This window comes from Rhodnius prolixus, unplaced genomic scaffold (genome assembly GCF_049639745.1).
Source record: "Rhodnius prolixus isolate KJV_2025 unplaced genomic scaffold, Rpr scaffold_3, whole genome shotgun sequence".
NCBI lineage: Eukaryota > Metazoa > Arthropoda > Insecta > Hemiptera > Reduviidae > Rhodnius > Rhodnius prolixus.
Genome location: NW_027411603.1, coordinates 26,265,060 through 26,286,148, shown reverse-complemented (window position 1 = coordinate 26,286,148; position 21,089 = coordinate 26,265,060). Strand labels below are relative to the sequence as shown.

Genomic DNA, 21,089 nt, shown 5'->3' with positions numbered 1-21,089 from the left:
CTACCTTTTTCTGCAACCATGTAGGAATGTTCTCATTACTCAATTAAAATCAGCTGCGTAATGCCCAACTTCCCTCACTAGTGGGGAAAAATTCCCATTAGTGTCACTTTCCTCACTAGTGAGTGGAAAAACTTTATTGTGCTTCCTTGATATAAGAATTAACATAAATATTTTCTGTAAAACTTTAATAATCTTATTTAACGTAACTAAATAATTAAAAAACGAATATTAAAAAATAAAATAAAAATTGAAAGGAATATAGAAATAAAAATAATACTTTAATAAATAATTAGATATTTTTAATTATAACAGTTAAAAAGGTTATAGTGTTACCTTATAGAAATTTAAAATGGATTCTAGTGATTCCTGTTTAGAAAACATTCCCCCATCAATAAAAGAAACAGCAGAAAATGTAATAAGTAATGTGAATACGTAAATAATGTAAATAATTGTAATATAACAATAAATGTTTATAATAAATAAATTACTTTTTGCAGACTGTAAAAATGAAATTTTTAATTTTTTTAGTTAATAAATCTAATGGTTGCAGAAAAAATATAATATTTAACTCGAGTGTAAAGTATTTTCCTCACACTCGGTTATTTGCACTTGCACTCGCCTCGCTTCGCTCGCTCGTGCGTGCAAACCCTGCCTCGCGTGAGGAAAAGTACTACTTTCCACACTTGTTAAATAAATAACTATTACTTTTATTCTTTCAACAAAATCAAAAGAATATGATATAAGTTCACTCACTAACTAAATAGCCAATCATTCTGCACCATTTCAATCATTTCAACCAATCATGAAGAGCATAAAATAGCTATTGCCATTTTAGACAAAAATTTACAAAAACGCGAAAATCTATTCATTAAAGTTGAGCACTCTCCTCCAATGAGGAATTTAATCCGAAATCTATATGTTAAATCATTCTGTTAAATGAAGTCTCATGGTTCTTGGACTGGATTTTGTATACCCTAAAGAGAATACATTAATAAATATCGCTGTTCTAAGTAAGTTTTATTTCACCTAATTTTCGGATGGAAGAGCTGCATTCCAATTATTGTATTATTACAATTATATTCTAATATAATATTAATTTTATTTTTAGCTATGTTGAATTTTATTTATTTATTTATTTTGTATAATTATTATTACAAGGTGGAACTTTTAATTTTACATTAAGAAAAATATTCACTAATCATTCAACATATTATTAAAAATTAAAATTATCAATAATTTACTCGTATTTTGAGAGATAAAAAGATTTAGAACACGGACGGATTCATTAATAAAATCACCCCACGATTCTAGATATAGATATGTAAACAAAGTTACTTGAAACATCAACAAATAAAAAGAAACGTTTATCTATTTTTAATCTCATTGAAAATGTTATCCAAAAGTATGAGATACAGAAGTTTGATTGTATAATTGAAATTTCTACGAAGGAAGAGAGACCAAAATATAGATTGTATTAGGGCACGCAAACCTAGGTACAAACATAAAACAGAGTGACTAACAAAACGGGAAGCTAATATGATGGAAGAAAGAAGTAAGGGAAGATAGAGCATCAAAGTACTTCGTGAGGAAATTTATCTTTACAAGAATGTTATTACAAACCAACTATCGTTTAACATCCCCAAGATGTAAACGTCATCACATTATTATCGTACTATTTATTAATAGATTTTACTTTTCAGCCAACTAAGATACAAATTCTTAACCTTATCGAATATTCAAGAATATTTCTATTCTTAAGATCGCTACTTTGATGTTTATTTAATTACATTTCAGCAGAAAAATAGGAATAAAAGTTCACCCAACAGTACACTGAACCTTCAATTTATAGAAATGCCGAAGGTCAGAGAGTCAATGGCTACCAAACCCCTCTAAAAGGAAATTTTTCTTAAAGCCAAAAAAAAATTGTAAATGATTACAAATTAATGTTTGCTAACTTTTTCCCTCTTTCTTAAAATTAAATAGTAGATTGATTAATTATATCTAAATGGCTGTTTTGGGGATAACCTAACACAACTCACTAGAATTACCAAAATTGAAATATTTCTTTTAGAATTAGAATTAATATATTAATAAGAGAGGGAAGGGATTAGCTATGAGGTTAGCATACTGGACTCCCACGCGGAGGTCCCGGGTTCGAATCCAGCAGCTGACCCTTAGATTTTTTCTTCCTGGGAGCTTCTTACAGCTCACTGTCCGGTGATGGACAGTGTTGTCTGTAACGAGAGAACACTGTCCGGAGGCCGGCAGTGCACTGGAAAAAGCTCCGGGCGCTAATAACCTCAGCTGTTGATGCGCCAAAAAAAAAAATATATATATATATATTAAGTGAATAAAAAAATTTAAAGTATTATTTGAAGTAATTTAATAGGCGGAGCTTAAACAATTTTAACTGCTGAAAAAAACAACAAATAATTAAATAAAAATATAAATCCGATGCTGACTAAAGTATGATGTGTTAATTTCTAGGATGGTCAGGAAAAAGTAGTACACAGAACGACAGCTACAACGATTCTTGCAACTAAGACCCAGATCATGATCACAATTCAACTTGGTGGAAGGTTGAAGTAATTAAAATAATATTTAATTATTTATACAAAAATAAGTTAAAACTAATTCAAGAACATTGTTGTGGAAAGATCGGTTCCTAAAAATGATTAACTGAATCAGAGAAAAAAAAAAAAAAAAATGAAAAACACGAAAAAAAAAGATATCAGAAAATGTCAATCCACGTTCTCAGTAACAATGGAAATATGTAACAATCTCTAATCAGAAACAAGTGGTGTACCAAATACAATCATCGCCTACGAACTATGAAACTAACACATATGAACCCCTTTCACATACACAATGTTCATTGAAGCTCCATTCCATGTTATGTGCAAACCAGTTTAGTCTAAAACTGATATAATTATTGTAAACTACTCTTCTACGACACCTTTCGGCCACCTATATTAATTTAATATAATTAATTTTCCATCACACTTCAAAAGAACGAAAGTGGAGACCACCCCTACAAAAATTCTGATTTCTTTCAAAAGTTACACCAGCGCTATGCACTATTAGGAACAATGACAATAACTGACACTACCTAACACTCCCCAATTGAGGGGTAACACTCCCTAACTGTTTTTTACGTGAATGGTTTAAATATTAAGAGACATACGAGGGAAATGTTAAAATTAAAATAAATATCTATTTGTAACATTTCTTTGAGGAAGTTTAATGGGATATTACATTTGCACATCAAACAGTTCATAATTCTCTCAGTTTTCATTGTGCTCCTGCCAAGAAACCATTATTGAAACTTTGTCGAGACAGCTATTCAGAAGTATTTCTTGAAAGACGTTTAACTCGTTAAAAATGGTCAGAGTGTCGCTAAACCAAAATAAAAACCAAATAATAACTGAACCAAATAAATTGAATTGGACCAAATAAAAATATATCTGGTTAAAGTATAATTACAAGTTTGGTAACTTTCCTTACCAAAGTAAGATAAAAGGAAGAGTTCGGTTATTAAAAATATTTTTAGAAGAGAAAGGTGACTATTTAGAATTTAATGGAATTTCCAATATTAAATGATCTTCAAATCCTTACTACCAAGAAATATTCTTTTTTTATGCAACCATGTAGGGAAGTTCTCATTACTCAATTAAAATCAGCTGTGTAATGCCCACCTTTACCTCACTAGTGGGGAAAATTCCCATTAGTATCACTTTCCTTACTTGTGAGTAAAAAAACTTTATTGTGCTTCCTTGATATAAGAAGTTTTGTTATTAAATATTTTCTGTAAAACTTTAATAAGCTTATTTAACGTAACTAAATAATTAAAAAACGAATATTAAAAAATAAAATAAAAATTGAAAGGAATATAGAAATAAAAATAATATTTTAATAAATAATTAGATATTTTTAATTATAACAGTTAAAAAGGTTATAGTGTTACCTTATAGAAATTTAAAATGGATTCTAGTGATTCCCGTTTAGTTTTTTATTTTAGTTAATAACCCTAATGGTTGCTCGAGTGTAAAGTATTTTCCTCACACTCGGCAATTTGCACTTGCACTCGCCTCACTTCGCTCGCTCGTGCGTGCAAACCCTGCCTCGTGTGAGGAAAAGTACTACTTTCCACACTTGTTAAATATATAACTATTAATTCTATTTTTTCAGTAAATTTAAAAAAAAAAAAACTTTACGGAGTTAGTTACTTCTTTCTTTGTGCTCAAATAGACTAAATTGAGTGTAAATAAGCTTAAATTGTACGTAGTTTTGCATACCTTTAGTGATTAATTTGTTATTTATTAAAATCACTTACGAACATATATTGATTGTTAAATACATTTTTTACTCACCCTCCTCCGTGGGAAGTTCTGAAACAGAAAATAAAAAGTGTTAAGTTTAATTGTGATGTCCATCATTATACTTAATTAATACAAAATTGATAATAGAAAAATTTGTTTCACATGACTTCCAAAAAAATTTATATTTAGGCACAAAATTCGCATTTTTAATGAATACAGCTCCCTCTACAGCTTACCACATAAAAACGTGAGAGAAAAAGTAAGACACCTTTATGTGTATTTAAATTGTTTGAACCCGCTTTCGAGAAATTTGCAAAAAAAAAAAAAAATAGAGCAAAGATCCGTTCGGCAAAGTTAGATAAAACATTAAACGTTATATAAATTTTGCTTTTTAAATAATACTAATCGCATTTTACAAAACAAACTTGGGAGTTAGAAGCTTTTTTTTCTGGCTCAAAGCATTTTCAGAAAGTACAAGTTTTTTGGAAATTTAGTAAACTTTGTAATAGTTCCTTCCAGTGGCAGTTAACATATTGGAACTGCAATAATTCCATTTTGAAGAAATTCCATTAACAGTATTAAGATAACTTTAGGATTTTCTGGGAAATTTAATATTGTAACTGTTATAATTCCAATAACAGTATTAAGACTACTTTAGGATTTTCTTGGAAATTTAGTATTGTACCTGTTATAATTCCATTTTGAAGAAATTCCATTAAAAATAACCTAAATTATAAACAAAAATATTTTTGAGGGGTGAGGTAAATCTTTATAAGCTAAATTTCTGTATTTTTACATCTGACTGTACTATGTATACACAAAAAATAGTTTACGAGTACTCTGGTGTATTACCTTGACTACTATTTGCTTAAAAGTAGTCTAACAGTTTGAAATATTGAATTTACTAAGACTTTATTACAAAAGGGGTTTTATTTAGCCAGGTAGCCTTGTTTTATTGATTTACACAGTCACATAGAATCCTTACACGTTTGATTCTATCTAAATTAATTATGCACACAATTTCTTTACTTGTCAATTTAATCAAACTTCATCATCAAAACCAATGGATTTTCAAAATCATGAAGATAAAATTATTTCTAGTATGCTCATTGCTAGCGAAAATCCCGTTAGGAAAATTAGTAGTAATTAAATTCCAGCTGGTAACACAAGTGTTAAAAACTAGTACATCTTTCTTGGATGTACTAGAAAAATGTAGAATAGGATTAAATTGTGTAATACACCAGATATGTTACAGTAACCACCTTTAAGATAGTATTCCTCTAGACACCACTAATTTATGGAAATATTCATTCATTATTAAATTAATAAAACCTATTATTCTCTAGTACAATAAATGTCAGTTTAAACTTAATTAATTAATTGTAGATTACATTATATGTTATTTAAGGTGTACAAGTCAAACTGAGGTTTAGCTATTCGGTAGTCAGTGATTTGTTGAATTAATGTAGATTTTAGCTAAAATTTTCAGCTAGGAACATTTGGGAGACATAATCAAATTTCTTATTTATTCTTGTATAATCAATTTCTTTAACCAGTTATTGACGTGTATACACGTCAAACCAAATCTCTATTATGGTGCGTTCCGCATGTATACTCGTTGTGGAAAATATAAAAATTGTCATTAACTATAAAAACTCGAAATTTTAATCAAACACAATAAGAATATTATTTGGTGGGATGTTTCCTTTATCTTACCAATAGAACTGCCAAGTATTTTGTACGGTGGGAGGAGGTGGGAATCAGCCAAATGATAATTGGTTGGTACTTGTTTGGTCTCCGCATTAGAGATTGGGAATTACGCACACAAATAGAAGCTCTCAATCCTTGTGCAATGCCGTTTTTACCTTAGGATAGAGATTCTGACCTCAGTACGAGCATGATTTCATTTTGCTCAGTATTCAAAGTTCTCTTTTTCCTTGTCAAAAAGCTCTTGCGTTCGTAGTGAACTAGGCAATGCATACGTGAAGCGGTGCAAGATTTTGAAGTACACAAAATGCTCTGTAATCTCAAGCTTCAGAGATTGTAGAAAAGTGCTTGCAGTGTCTATTACGACGTTGTAAACTTTTAGTTGTTTTGTCCTGCGTTCTACGTGAATACACATCATTGTCTGATTTTAATTCTGCACACTGTGGGGTTTTTTTAAAGCTAAATTCCACGAATCATAATGAGTATCATAGACTCTAAAAGTTTGCCAAACTATCTAACCCAGAAGCAAACTCCCCTAAACATATTCCTGCTTCTGTTCTGATTTTTATTTCCTTGGAAGCTTCAATTATTAATAAAATGCAGTTTATTAAAAGTTCAGTCTTTTCGAAGTACATGACGCTACTTTGCAAGAATGTGTCTGTCAAAGGAGACAGAACATGTCTCAAGCGGCCTGTTTTACGCTCTGAATACTCTCTTTACACAGATAACTCTGATATTCCTCTGAAAATTCCCTTTCCGATAGATGTCTCCATTGCTTTTATAACTCCTTTTGAAAATAATCGGTGATCTCCGGGATACAGGCTTTTAAATTTATTTTCTTGAAGCAGCTATTGCCACTTCAATAGTTTGCTGCCTCAGATCACTAGGTTTTAATTTTTATTTTATTATTACTTTTTTTTACAGGCAACTATTATATCCAAAATTTCTTCGGCATCTTTATCAACATCATCACGAATCTATTTGCCAAAAAAAGTAACCTAATGGATGCTTCCTAGGTTACCCACTATTCCCATAATAAATAAGAAGGATCTTTATGTTATGTTTGAATTTATTCTTTGCAGTTAACTGTATGTTTTTATAGCAATATTACATATTATTGTTGTCTATAGTGTCTTTTTTTTTTAAACAAAAAAAAATTTAGGAGTCCGGATTAAGTTCAAAGGGGTCCCCTCCTGAACCAGCGATCTTTTTTTAGCTTTGTTAGCAGTGGGATCCACGCTATAATACACTGTGATCATACTGATATTTTATTTTAAGGCGCGTCAACAACTGAGGGTAATTGGTGCCCGGAGCTTTTTTTTCTGTGCACTACTGGCCTCCGGACAGTGTTCTGTCGCTACCAGACAGTGAGCTCCTAGGAAAAGAAAATCTAAGGGCACAAAATCTAAGCCAGCAGCTTGAATACAATACGCTAACCGCATAGCTAATTCTTCCCTGTGCTATTGTTATTTGCAATACTATTATGAATTTCAATATTTATTGGGTTTAATTAAATGTAAGGTATTTAAATAAATAAAAACTTACATTTTCTATAAATTTAAAAGCCCTAAAAAAAAAAATTCAAATCAATGGCTAAAAGATGACAGAAAATAAAATAAAATGAACAGATAAACAAATCAGGTGAGCACGAGAAATTATAGATAACAACTAAAAATAAATATTCTTAAAGAGGTGATCAAAGTGAAACTGAAGAATATTTTATAAAGAGAAGTTGGCGATGTTTTTTGGTCGCCAACTAAATGAAGCGTTACATCACAGTCTATTCAACCTTAAACGAATATTATAAAAGTAAAACTTGGATAAAAGCTAGATAAAAAAAAAAATATCTTAAAAATCTAGCTATGCAAGTCATCATTTCAAACATTTTTTTTTTTTTAGGAACACTTAAATTTTCCAATTTTGGTTCTCAAAATGTAATTTTCTTTCAAAATAATTTTTTATACTTTTTATTTCCGTTGTCTTTAACAAAGTTTAGGTAACTATAACATATTCTGGCGGTAAAAGCAATTCTAAAAGCTTGAACGAACAAAGGGAGAGAGAATTCATATCTGTTTTCACTTGAATGATTATATGTGCCCTACAGATCTTTGGCCAAGTGACTTAGAGGCGGTTTGTGACTAGCGATGTCCTACTGTAAATAATCTAGTAAATCTCCCATTTTTGTATAACATTTTTAGAGAGAATCGAAATTTTTTTTTTTTAATGAAGCGTATTTCTATATTTGGAAATTGAAACCCTTTGTTCCGCACATTTATGAATGATGCTCTGTACCTTCAAAAAAAAAGAACTCTGGCATACAAATCAGTAAAAAATCACTTGAGTTTAAAATCTTTTTATGTAAGGGTAGTAACGGGTGACATTATTTGTCAAGTCGGTGGACTGTTTCTCAGTTCCCATTTAACTAAATCCAGGAAGGAAAACTGTGTCTCAAAGTTGGCGCGATAAATTGTATAATCTAATTAAAGAGAAAATTTCATAATGCTAAAATAAAATGTGAAAAATGTGTCAAAAAAGCCACACTTTCCTGCTCTCTACTCATGGGAGCCCTATGTCGAGCAACTGGGTGGTCATCAATATAAGACGGGAGATTTCCTCCGAGATGAATTGGGGCAGCAGTCTGAAGCCTAGGAATAGGTTTTCCCAATCAACCAGTTCCTCAACTTCTGTAACTTCTCTAGAAAGTCTGTTCTTAACCAGCAAGTTATACAGGGTGCGGCAGCATAACTTTTTTTTCAAAACTTAATAAAACTCATTGTATGAATCAGAACATATTTATTTGTTTTTTTATCATGTAGGTGCATGCCTAAAGTTTTGTTTTACGTAGTTTTGAAGATAAAATCAGATAGGTGACGTCCGCCATTCTCTATACACTGAGTAAACCGATTCCTGGCGTTTATCATGACTCTTGCCAGCATAGCAGGCGTTATGTTGGCCATTTCTTTCTGGAAGTTGGTCTTTAAATCTTGTAGGGTCCTCGGACGGTTCACATAAACACGGGATTTCAAAAAACCCCATAGAAAAAAATCACAAGGGACCAAATCGGGAGAGCCACTCCTGAGATGAGGCGCTCTGGGAAGTTTTCCCTCAAAACAGCCATCGATGCTCTTGAAGTGTGTGCCGTTGCACCGTCTTGTTGGAACCAAATGTCCCCTAAGTCCACCTCATCTAGCCGTGGGGAAAAAAATAATTCCTGTAACATGTTTACATACCGGCCCGAATTCATTGTCACTGCGACTTCATTTTCCTCAAAGAACCCAGGAACCAATAATTCCAGCTGAGGAAATTGCAACACCACACTGTGACTTTAGGTAAATGCAAAGACCTTTGATGCAATTCAACACCCAGGTAGAAATTGCCAACATAACGCCTGCTGTTATGCTGGCAAGAGTCATGACAAACGCCAGAAATCGGTTTACTCAGTCTATGGAGAATGGGGGACGTCACCTATCTGATTTTATCTTCAAAACTACGTAAAACAAAACTTTAGGCATGCACCTACATTATAAAAAAACAAATAAATATGTTCTGATTCATACAATGAGTTTTATTAAGTTTTGAAAAAAAAGTTATGCTGCCGCACCCGTTACAACCTCATTGGAACGCTACCAACATTTTATATTTGAGTGTTTGAAACATCTGGGGAGAGCAGTGAGGTCTGGAGTGCTTGGAACTTCAGGATGGATTTTCTTTCTCCCTAGAACAGCCCTGGAGAATTTGACATCCTTTTGATCTCGGAAAGAAATCCTTAGAACACCTAGAAGCATGGATAGTTAAAAAAAAAAAGAAACTAAGGGTCAATCCTTCTTGGGGAAGCTTTCTCCTTAATATTATGAGGGAAGTCAATGTAGAGAAACGGTAAGTTGACCTCAGGGAGTAGTTAGTTAAATGAACTCTCCCAATTCTCAAAATTCTCAAGAGTATCCGGATGAGTTCATTCATCATCTGGAAATTCTACCCACACAGTCTCACCTAAGAAATTACCAACTAGCCTTCTGCTACAATTTGGGCAAAAATAAGGAGGCTATAAGGGGAGAAAGCGAAATTTTGGTTTTACAGGTCTTTATTTAGTTATTTTTGCTTTGCTAATTTTGAATATATAATTAACTACAACACTTGTAGTGCATTGGGTAGGAGCAATAGTTCTAATTAAAATATCTGTGCAAAATGAATACTCCGAAAATAAATAAGAAATAAGAAAAAAAAACATAATGCAAGAGGTTTTTTGAGTTATTAACTGAGAAAATAAATAAATAAAATATATTGAATTACCAGTGAATAATTTCTTATTCCATTTTTAAGTTAAAATTGTGTATTTTGTAAATTGATTATCCACGTGTTATCATTTTTGCCTCATAAAACTGTTCAAAAAAAAAAAAAAAAATTTATTTATACATTTTAAAGAATGTTATCTTATTCTCGAGCGTGATGAAATTTTCACATTATCTTATTCTCGAACGCAATGATGACACTTTCTTAACAGTAATTATTGTTGAAAGCATCCGCGTAATAAAGAATGAAAAATTAAAAACGACTCTGGAAAGATTAAAATGGACATAACAGAAATAAATGTAGGGAAGAACGACTGCAGCAATGGGTGCGCACGGAAATGTGATAACATTTTATTCATCAATCAACAAGAAGCTACATATTATGTAATCTGGTTCTGACATACTTCTTTCAATTTACATTTACAAGAATACCAGCTTTTTTTTGTCCAGTACGAAGAAAACTGCTTAAAATTTAATTTTTTTTTTAATCGGTAGCACTCTCTAGATGAGATAGGGGAATGTGAAGAGGAGAATATGAGTAGGAAAGAGGAGAGATTTAGTTCTTCAGACTAAAAGGAAGTCGCGGGGCCACTGGCGATTCAGTCGGCGAGGAGTATTAGGGATGTCAGAGGAGGCGAGAGACTGTACAAGAGGATTAGAGCTAGTCGAGAAAGTAGTATGGAACTTTTGGTATTTAGTCTTGGCGAGTTGGTCTATGAAGGAAATGTTGAGGTCTTTGTGAAGAGTGAGGTTAGTTACCGTAGAAAGGAGCGTCAACTATCTGTCGGGGGAGTTTTGATTGAAATGTCTGCACTGTCCGTATGTTTGTTGGTTTGGCTGAACTCTACAGTTCTAGTCCACATAGGTTTGAGGATAGTATTGTATAGTAATCGTTTGAGTACAATGGGCAATTTAGACGGTCGTCCAAGTAGCCTGTAAAGCAGTTTCGCACGTTTCGTCATTGCTTGTCTTTTAAGTCTTAAGGGTTCCACGTAAGTCTTTTGTCTATGTAGAGCCCAAGGTAGCGCACCAGATCTGTACAAGGAAGAGGATTGCTGATGAAGAGAGCAGATGGACAGGAGCCCCGCCGGAGTGTAAACGTGGCATGCTGGCATTTCTGTGAGTTCATTTTAATCCGCCACTTCTTGGCCCAGGATTCTATTTTAAGTAAGTGTGCCTGTAACTTGCATGAAGCTGATGAAGGATGTGTACTTGTGGCTAGTATGGCTGTGTCGTCTGCATATGTACAGAGTAGTGTAGAGGGTTGTCTGATGTGTATACTGTGTAGAGAACGGGGCCAAGTATACTAATTTTATTTTAAGGTATTATAAACAAATATAAATGATTTACAGAAACTAAAGTCAATGAGCGATAGACAAAGCGCTGCGCATTAATTAAAACTTTTCAGTATATTATTTATGGCAACACAAGAAAAGAAGTAATTTCCATAAATAATAACAACTAGCACATAAGTCCCTCCGAGGTTAAAAAAGGGCAAAAACCTTTAAGAATGTGGTTATTAGGTCCGCCGTGCTGGATAATATTGTTGATTTTATCCGTCCGTAGCTCGTATGTATTTCTTAGCCCTGAGCGGTTTCGAACTTTAATCCATTATCAGAGGTCGATTTAATCAGATTGGTGTAAAAAGAATTTGATTGCACTTATGTTTCCGTCTCACCCTGCCTAAACAAATTTGATTTGTTGATAGGAATAAATACTAGGCGCTCTGTACCGAAAGCACTTATTTTACTACATCTGAATGTACTGTTTCATAAATACTTATTGACATTATTATTATTATTATTATTATTATTATTATTGACTGACTTATTGTATTTTTAAGTTAAAATTGTGTATTTTTTAAATTGATTATCCAGGTGCTATCATTTTTTCCTCATAAAACTGTTTAAAAAAATAAATTCTATGTATAAATTTTAAAGAATATTATCTTATTCTCGAGCGTGATGATATTTTCACATTATCTTATTCTCGAACGCAATGATTGCACTTTCGTAACAGTAATTATTGTTGAAAGCTGTCTTGTGCTATCCTGTTATAGGTAGTAAAGGACTCCCCTTTGTAGCGAGAATTGAAATCTTAGGGAGGGGACGGTAAAGGGAAGAGATAGGTGAAAAAAAAAAACGTAAAATTTGCTAAGTACAGGAAGAAGGGATTCCGTAATCCTATCCTTTGCTCCAAGAACCACTGCGATAAATAAATTAATCCAGATAAATATTGAAAACCAATAATGATAACGGTATAGCTGAGTGGTTAGCGAATACTGGATTCCAACGCGAAGATCACGGGTTCGAATCCAGCTGATTGGCCTCTTAGATTTTCTCTTTTCCTTAAGAGCTACTTACATCTCACTGTACGGTAATGGACAGTGTTTTCTATAACTAGAGAACACTGTCCGGAGGCCGGCAGTGCCCAGGATAAAGCTCCAAGCACCAACTACTCGTAAGTTATTGACGCGCCTTAAATTTAAAAAAATAAAAATAAAATATCAGTTTGAACACAATCTGTTATAGTATGGATCCCAACGCATATTTGTTTCTGGATTAGGGACCTACGGAGAAGAGGTATGGATTTGATTTGGAAACTTAGGATCCCTATAAAGGCAACCAAAATAATATCTAATTAGACCACAACACTTCTTGCTCTACCTGGTGTTGTTACAGTTAATGTATTCTTACAGTTTAATATTTCTCATCACTGAATGTCTTATGCCTTGTCCACACTTGGATACAAAGTCGAGCGATTTCTTTATATAGGCAATGTCTAGATACAATCGAGAGACAAATTCATGTCTAAAGACATGTTTTTGGAACGAAATCGCAGAACATTTGTCTCCCATTTGAAATGGGAGAAACGAGACAATTGTTAGACAATGTTGCGCAATATTTGGTAATGTGAACGTTTTGCGAGACACCGTCCCTCCCAACTTTTCCAGTCATTCTCTACCGCAAGTGTTCATTCACTTGCCAGAAAACGGAGCGCCACTGCCAACCTCAGAGATGGTGGAATGGTTTCTCTACATCACTTTTCTCAATCGTTCTGCCTAAATGCTGGAGTAATTCTTCGAAATCACTTGGGGTCAAACGGGTAAAGTTTCGGAAACCCATGCTGTCTTCTATTTTTAGGGTTGAAAGTAAATTGCAACCGAAACGAGGTCCCTCCGCAAAAATTTCACGCCTCCACCAACGACTCCTCTTCCGCTTTTCTTCATTATCCAAAATTATAACAATAAATATCAGTCATATTTAGCAACTAATGAAGAACAAAGCATTCAAGTGTGTACTCGCGACAATGTCTCTATACTGTTTATGTACATAGTCTGGATACATGTCTATAGACAGTTCCCATACATGTCTATAGACAATCGCTCGACTTTGTATTCAAGTGTGGACATAGCATTAGGCCTACTAAATCACAATATTTAGTTATATGTAGCAAGCTGGGAAGAGGATTTGTTTTTAATAATCGAGATTGTTACAGTTCTATAATCGTGTTTTTATCTTAAATGTATATATTTTTAAATGAAGAGTGTACCAACTTGATCTAATCTAGAGAGCCGTTATCACGTCAAAATCTTGTTCAAAAACGTTTTTTTTCTAATCTTTCCCCTGGGATATTTCTAAATGCACATAAATAAATAGTTCTACGAACTTGAATATTTCAATTTTAGAATTTGCACAATCTTGTTCTACTGCAAGTCAAAATGCACAATTTACTCAATAAGTGCTTAACTTGAACAGCTTTATTTAAAAAAAAAAATAATAATAATAAAATAAAAAAGAAAGAAAATGAATTGTGAAGCAGCTGTGTATCACATTTGCTGCAAGAAGTACTTTTTTTAACCCAAAAATAATAATCCTAACAGACGAGTGCCAGCCATGAAATATCATATTTATTGCAACTTGAAAAAGTGCCAATATAAATATCCAACACTGAATAAAAATTAAAATTGTTTAAAGAATTGAGTAAATATTTATAAATAATTAAGATAGTACGACAGACAGCTAAATAACAAACATTAAAAACCTAAACAATCTTTTTTTTTAATGGTTTTTGTGTAGTTCTTTTGATCTGAAATCCACATAAATCCCGTGTTACTTTTAATCGTAATGATGAAAAAACAAATAATCCAATCTATCCATCTTTGGCAATACAATCTTGGGCTTATCAAAGCGAAAGGTAATGAAAAAAACTCTTACTTCAATTATGGAGGTTTTAACTTAAATTTATTTGTTTCCAATTCCTAATTTGAAAACCTACTTTATTCTTTCTACCTTGGAATGCTCTGAATAAAACATTATTCTAATAAAATTATAGATTAACCTGCATGAGGTTCACAAGGAGTATAGACAATACAGTAAGGGGTACTTTCGAAATTGATCCAGAAAAGTGAACCCCAGTTAAGTGGTATTTGTACGAGGGTCGTTTGAAAAGTCCGTGCAAAAATAAAAACTACTTAATTTTTTGGGGTAAACCTTTTTTATTTTTCAACATAAGTCTCCTTTTAGGCTTATACACTTCGTCCAACGCTGCTCTAGTTTGTTGATCCCTTCCGAATAATAGGATTTGTCCAAGTCTGAAAAATAGCCATTCGTTTCTGCAGTCACCTCCTCGTTTGAATAAAATCTTTTTCTCGCCAGCCATTTCTTCATATTGGGGAACAAATAGTAGTCCGAGGGAGCTAAGTCTGGAGAATAGGGGGGGATGTGAGTTGGAACCCTATTTCCATTAATTTTGCGACCACAACTGCTGAGGTGTGAGCTGGTACGTTGTCGTGATGGAAAAGGACTTTTTTGTGGGCCAATCGTGGGCGTTTTTCTTGCAGCTCGGTTTTCAAACGGTCCAATAACTATGAATAATATGCACCTGTAATAGTTTTACCCTTTTCCAGATAGTCGATGAGGATTATTCCTTGCGAATCCCAAAAGACACGTCGCCATAATCTTTCCGGCCGAAGAAAACGGTCTTCGCCTTTTTTGGCGCAGATTCCCCCCTGGTAACCCATTGTTTTAGATTGTTCTTTGGTCTCGGGAGTGTAGTGATGTATCCATGTTTCATCCACAGTGACAAAACGACGCTTAAAGTCCTGCGGATTCTTCTGGAACAGCTGCAAACCGTCCTTGCAACACTTCACACGATTTGAAAATCACTCGACTTCCTCGATTCAAACGAATGCCAAACACAAAGAAATAGACCGATCTGGCTGAAACTTGGTGTGTGTTCTTCCAAGAGATGCTACTAACTAAACATAACCTCGATACGCGCCAGTAGTGCTATTTCTCTGACTTTGCACGGACTTTTCAAACGACCCTCGTAGTTGTGGATTTTTCTTCAAATTTGGGATTTTAACAACCCCATTTACTAATTCATTTTGATTTTCTATAAGATAAAAAAAAAAAATAATTAATTTAACCCTTTGGACAAAGCGGTATTTTTGAATAGATTATGCGCTTGATTTGTTTCCATCAGACAATCGTATACATCGTATGTGGTTATCATGAAAACAAGGTAGCCGTTATCTACCACCAAATTATCAATAAACGTGGATTACCATTCAATTTCGATAATTGGACTCGATCGCAGTAAAAAGTAATAATTATATTATTTGTTTAAAATACATTATCAGCTCTATTAGAAATGAAAAGAGTAATCTTAATAATATGGGCGCTAATGGCCACAGTTGTCGATGGGCCAACAAAAATAATTGTGTTCATGTAGTGCTGCAATAATAGCAGACGTTAACAACCTAATTCTGGAATGTGCTAACAACACCCAAAAGGAAGTGAACGATTGTGGAGGTCTGTGATAGCGACTGGATGTCCCTTTACCTGCCAATCTTAACACTATATTTGCATCTGATGATGGCAGCATTTACACAGAACTATTTGAATTCATAAAACACAACAGGATAACTCTGTAATTAAACCAAATACTAAAGACACTCGTATCAAGTTTAAAGACTAGAAAATTAAGAAATCCAAAACCAAAACTCAAAATAACTTTAACAATAGATGTAAAGAAGATAACATCGTAAACATTTATAAGAATATAATCATTAACTTTATACTTTATTGAGATTTCGGATCTATTAACGCTCAAAGGTATTTGTTCTAACTCCCTTTTAAATGGCTGATTTGCTAAGTACAAAAGACAATATATAAACCAAAAAAACAATAAATAAAATAAATAAAAAAAAAATTAAATTAACTGAGAATAAGGAAGATAGTTAATTAAATTTCATTAAATTGTTATTATTTGCTTTCAGCCCTTGACAATGTATTTGGTAAGGTAGAAAGTTTAAATTGATGTGGAACAGTCGGCCGAGGCCAGACTCGAATACACTTTCGCAACACGAATGGAGGGGCAGGAAACCAGGCTGGTGTTGACAGCTCAAGAATATTATCAGAGAATTAAGAAGGTCCTCGGGCTTAAAGCCATTTCCGGCTACAAAAGGAAGAGCGGTAAAGAAGGAAGAGACAAGTAATTGGTGAACATAATTAGAGAATTAACGAACTCGTCTTTGAGTTCTTTAGTCAAGAAAGAGTATTACAAATCATAGTTATCATTAACTTTTGTAGTCTATATAAAGTATTCAAGAAAGTAATTTCCAGTAGGATATCTGCCTCTGGCGTTAGAGTAATCAGCCACAGGTTCAAGCCAGTTTCCACTCAAATTAATCCACAAATGATAATCATATTAATAGAAACAGAGAGAACACTGTCCGGAGGCCGGCAGTGCACTGAAAAAAAGCTCCGGGCGCCAATAACCTTAGCTGTTGACGCGCCTTAAACATAAAAAAAAAAAAAAAATAGAAACAGCCAGTAGATAACTGACTATACGGTGTACAGTCTTGAGGAATTTTGACAAAAAATATGTGGTTCATTTTGGGGCTCAGAAATTTAACTGAATTGGATGGTGAGCAAGTTAATGGTCCAAGGTTAAATCCAGACATATGACCGTACTTCCCACTGCCAAGGGGGGATCTGACAGGGGCTAGGGGGAGGTCCATTGTCACATTGCTCATTCAAACGATTTCCTGGAGGAAGTATTTAGAACGCTAGACTGGAATCAGATTGGAATTGAATTAAATGGGAAGTTTAGATCGCAGCTTCATCGACGGAACATCGAGGTAGAACAGATACAGTCAGCAATCAACGGAAGAAAACGAACAGATACATAATTATAAAACTAGGGACTTAAGAAAATGCACTAAAAGATAACTTTAATATAACTAATTAAATTACTTGAATAACAAGAACAACTTGAAACTATAAAATAAGCAACTAGACAATTATAACGACTAGACAAACTGATAGCATTTACAGCACAGTTTTCAGTTGAAATCACGACTGTTCTTACTGCTGGTTATCCCCTTATTTACGATACCCAAGGCAGTGGCCTTCTTTATGCGGTTTTATACCAATAAGGTTATTAGTTAAAAATCTTCTGACGTTCTTACCAGTCAAACGCATCAAATCTTTGTCTAACTTAAATTACGTAAATTCTCCGAATTTCTACTTCAAATTTGCAGCTTTTAATCCAGATACTGGTAAAATTTTGTAATCACTTTTTAATGAAAATTCAAATTTTTATTTCATAACCTATTGGCACTTCGGTCATTCGTAGGTCATTTATTTACAGTGGATATTTTCTACTTCTGATGTGGAATTGATTTTTTGTTTATATTTGAGTTCTTATCATCTTATATTTTGTTTTATATATTATTAAATTTAATCTTGATTATCTATTATTACAGAATAATTTAATTTTAGAAATGTTTAAAGTTTTAGCAAAACTGCAGTATAAGATCCTAAAGTTTAGCGCATGTTGGTGTATGTTTATTGATAAAAAAGAGCATAATTTATTTTCTGTTATAAAACGTAACAATCTTTTTACATCAGAGGCTGGCGCGTTAGGCTCTTAATATAAGGAAAAAATTGGAAAATTAGTTTTAAAACAGAATGTAAATTAAAAGGCTTTTTTATGCACACTGTAAGACATTACTAAAGGGTTATTTAATTGAATAGTCTAACGAGGGGCTTCGCTCCCTACACATCCCGACCACCTACACTAATCCTTTATAATTGGGGGAGAGAGATGGTCTACGCCCTAGCTCCCCTTCGCTGGCCTTTTATCTTAACCTAATTAACTATACTCCCCTTTATATCGAGAACTCGTGAAAGTTTGGATCACAATTTTCTGCAAAAATTTAGTCTTTTTCCAGAACTCATTTTTATATCAAATAAGAAAATTCTTATAATGGCACTGTCGATGGTCTAAATGTTTTCAGTGCTGAGTACAAACCGAAATTCATTATTCGTGGTACTAGCACTATCAAACAAAGGAGCAAGATAAAATAGGGAAAAGGCGCTCTACAAAGCTACGCGGCTCGCTACAATATTCTGTTATGTATTATTTAGCTCTCAAGAGAACTATTCAAATGAATTGACTTAAAAACATTTAATATTCAACATTAATAATTTGTTTTTTTCTTTAATTTAAGGCGCGTCAACTTATGAGGTTATTGGCGTCCCCGCCTGGAGCCCTTTTCAGGGCCCTTCGGACCGTGTTCTCTAGTTATAACACAAGTTATAACACAGTTATAACTAGAGAGTTATAACTGTCTCTACGAGTTCCATCACAGGACATTGAATTGTAAAAAGGTCCTAGGTTTGAGATAATTTTTTTTTTATTTTTCATGTGTTAAAAGGCGCGTCAACTTAAGAGGTTAATGGCGTCCCCGCCTGGAGCCCTTTTCAGGGCCCTTCGGACCGTGTTCTCTTGTTATAGATACGAATTCCATCACCGGACATTGAATTTTAAGAAGCTCCTAGGTTTGAGATACATTTTTTTATTTTTTATTGTTCATGTTTTAAAAGACGCGACAACATCTGAGGTTACTGGCGCTCTGAGTTTTTTTTCAGTGCACTGCCGGCCACCGGACAGTGTTCTTTCGATAGAGACGACACTGTCCTCCTCCGGACAGTGTGCTGTAAGCAGTTCCTTGGCAGAGAAAAATCTAAGAGCCAGCAGCTGGATTCGAACCCAGAATCTTCGCAAGTCCAATAAGCTAAACGCACAGCGGTTCCTTAACCTTTCCTAAAATTGATATTATACTGATTATTTTGTATTAATATCATTTGTAGAATAATACCTGAAGCACTTCTACTAATTCTTAATCCACTGTTATAATAAAAACACGCATTATTCACAAAATATCAGTAAAATTAAATTGTTATAAAATTATTAATTTATGCGTCATTTTTTATGTTTATTTTTTAAAGAATTAAAAGCAGGAAATAGAATAAAATCACGTTTTTTTTATTATCAACAATCCTAGCAACGAAAACTACAAAAAAACGTAAACCAGCGTCCATCGCTAAAAGTTAGGGTCTTATACTACAGTTATTTTATCTGGGGGTTTTCTGTTTCTTAGTGCCTTCTCCGTTATCCTTAGTTCCAATGTGTAAGTGCAAAAACAATAAAGAAATAAAGAAATAAATAATGTGTAAGTGGCACTTCCACATAATAGATATTCTACAAATGTTGAATTTCGGTACCACATTTAATCATTATTAGAATTATTTAGGTTATAAAAGAGATCTATCTTGAGAAATGTTTCGAATAGAAGAAGTATGTCTAAATACAAAGTAAGGTTTTTCAGGCGGGGCTTAACGTTACAACTTAGATGTCGTGGACAGGGGCAGAAGCTCATACACTTAACTAGAAACAATATTTTTTTTTTTTTTTGTAACTAATAAAAGGTAGCCATACGCGGGATTCGAACTGGGGATCTCCCACTTACAAAACCGCGCTCCTGACTACCAGACCAACACCACTAGTTCTAAAATATATACACAATATATGCCGCGATTAAAGTATAGTAGGAGCTGCTTTTCAGATAATGTGAATGAACAGAAAGCTTTTCGATAAAATGGATTTGATTTTTTTTAAATTAATTCATAATTTTCGCAATCATTTACAAGTTCTATAAAGTTTTTCAACGGAATAAAACCTAGCATTTCTATAACCATAGAAGTTACAAGTAAAATTACTGCTCTAACTCACCGTTAATATTAATTAATATTAATTTTGACGAATGTTATGATTTAATTTATGTGAAGCCATAAAGATTCACAAGGCAAATAAAATATGCAATAATGTATACCATATTTTCTGGCGAATAATTCATAAAAATATATTACGAAAAATGCAGCTTTTAATTTTTGTACTTAGACAAATACTTAAAATTAGGTAGCAAATTTATGGATTATAATGAGATAAATTAAAAATTACGTCGTAAGCAGTAAATAAGAATAAAAGACAAGAAAAATAACAAGGTCATATGATTAAACTTGTCTAACAAGTATTTTTTTTAATATATATATATATATATATATATATATATATATATATATATGCATATATTAGATATCTGAATCTCATTCAAATGAGACAGGAAAATAAAACAAATGAACTTTCAGAAATCATCAAAATTCATTTATTCCACTTCATTAACATCCTCTTAAGATATTTTATACAATTATTCTGGTGACCTATATCCATAATTACGCTGTATCTAAACTAGATAAGATATAAGAAATAACTGCGGATTTCTTTCTCCAAAAATGTTCCGGGAAGTAGTATAAAGAATATATATTACAATAATGTTTAAAAATGTGATTAGGTTTGCAGTGGTGCGCAGTAAATTTTTTTATTTTATCCGCCATACTCATGCATGTTTTGTTGTATCCCG

The 21,089-nt window shown here is 33.1% G+C and overlaps 1 protein-coding gene across 5 annotated transcripts in view; it reads right to left on the bottom strand.

Moving 5' to 3' along the window:
- The window catches only part of SERCA (ATPase sarcoplasmic/endoplasmic reticulum Ca2+ transporting SERCA), a 91,503-nt gene that overhangs the window by 46,009 nt on the left and 24,405 nt on the right, over positions 1-21,089 (bottom strand). For all 5 annotated transcript variants that reach the window (XM_074125172.1, XM_074125169.1, XM_074125173.1 and 2 more), the window contains exon 3: positions 4,371-4,388. In XM_074125172.1, coding sequence (XP_073981273.1) covers positions 4,371-4,388 — 18 coding nt within the window. The remainder of the gene's footprint in view (positions 1-4,370; positions 4,389-21,089) is intronic.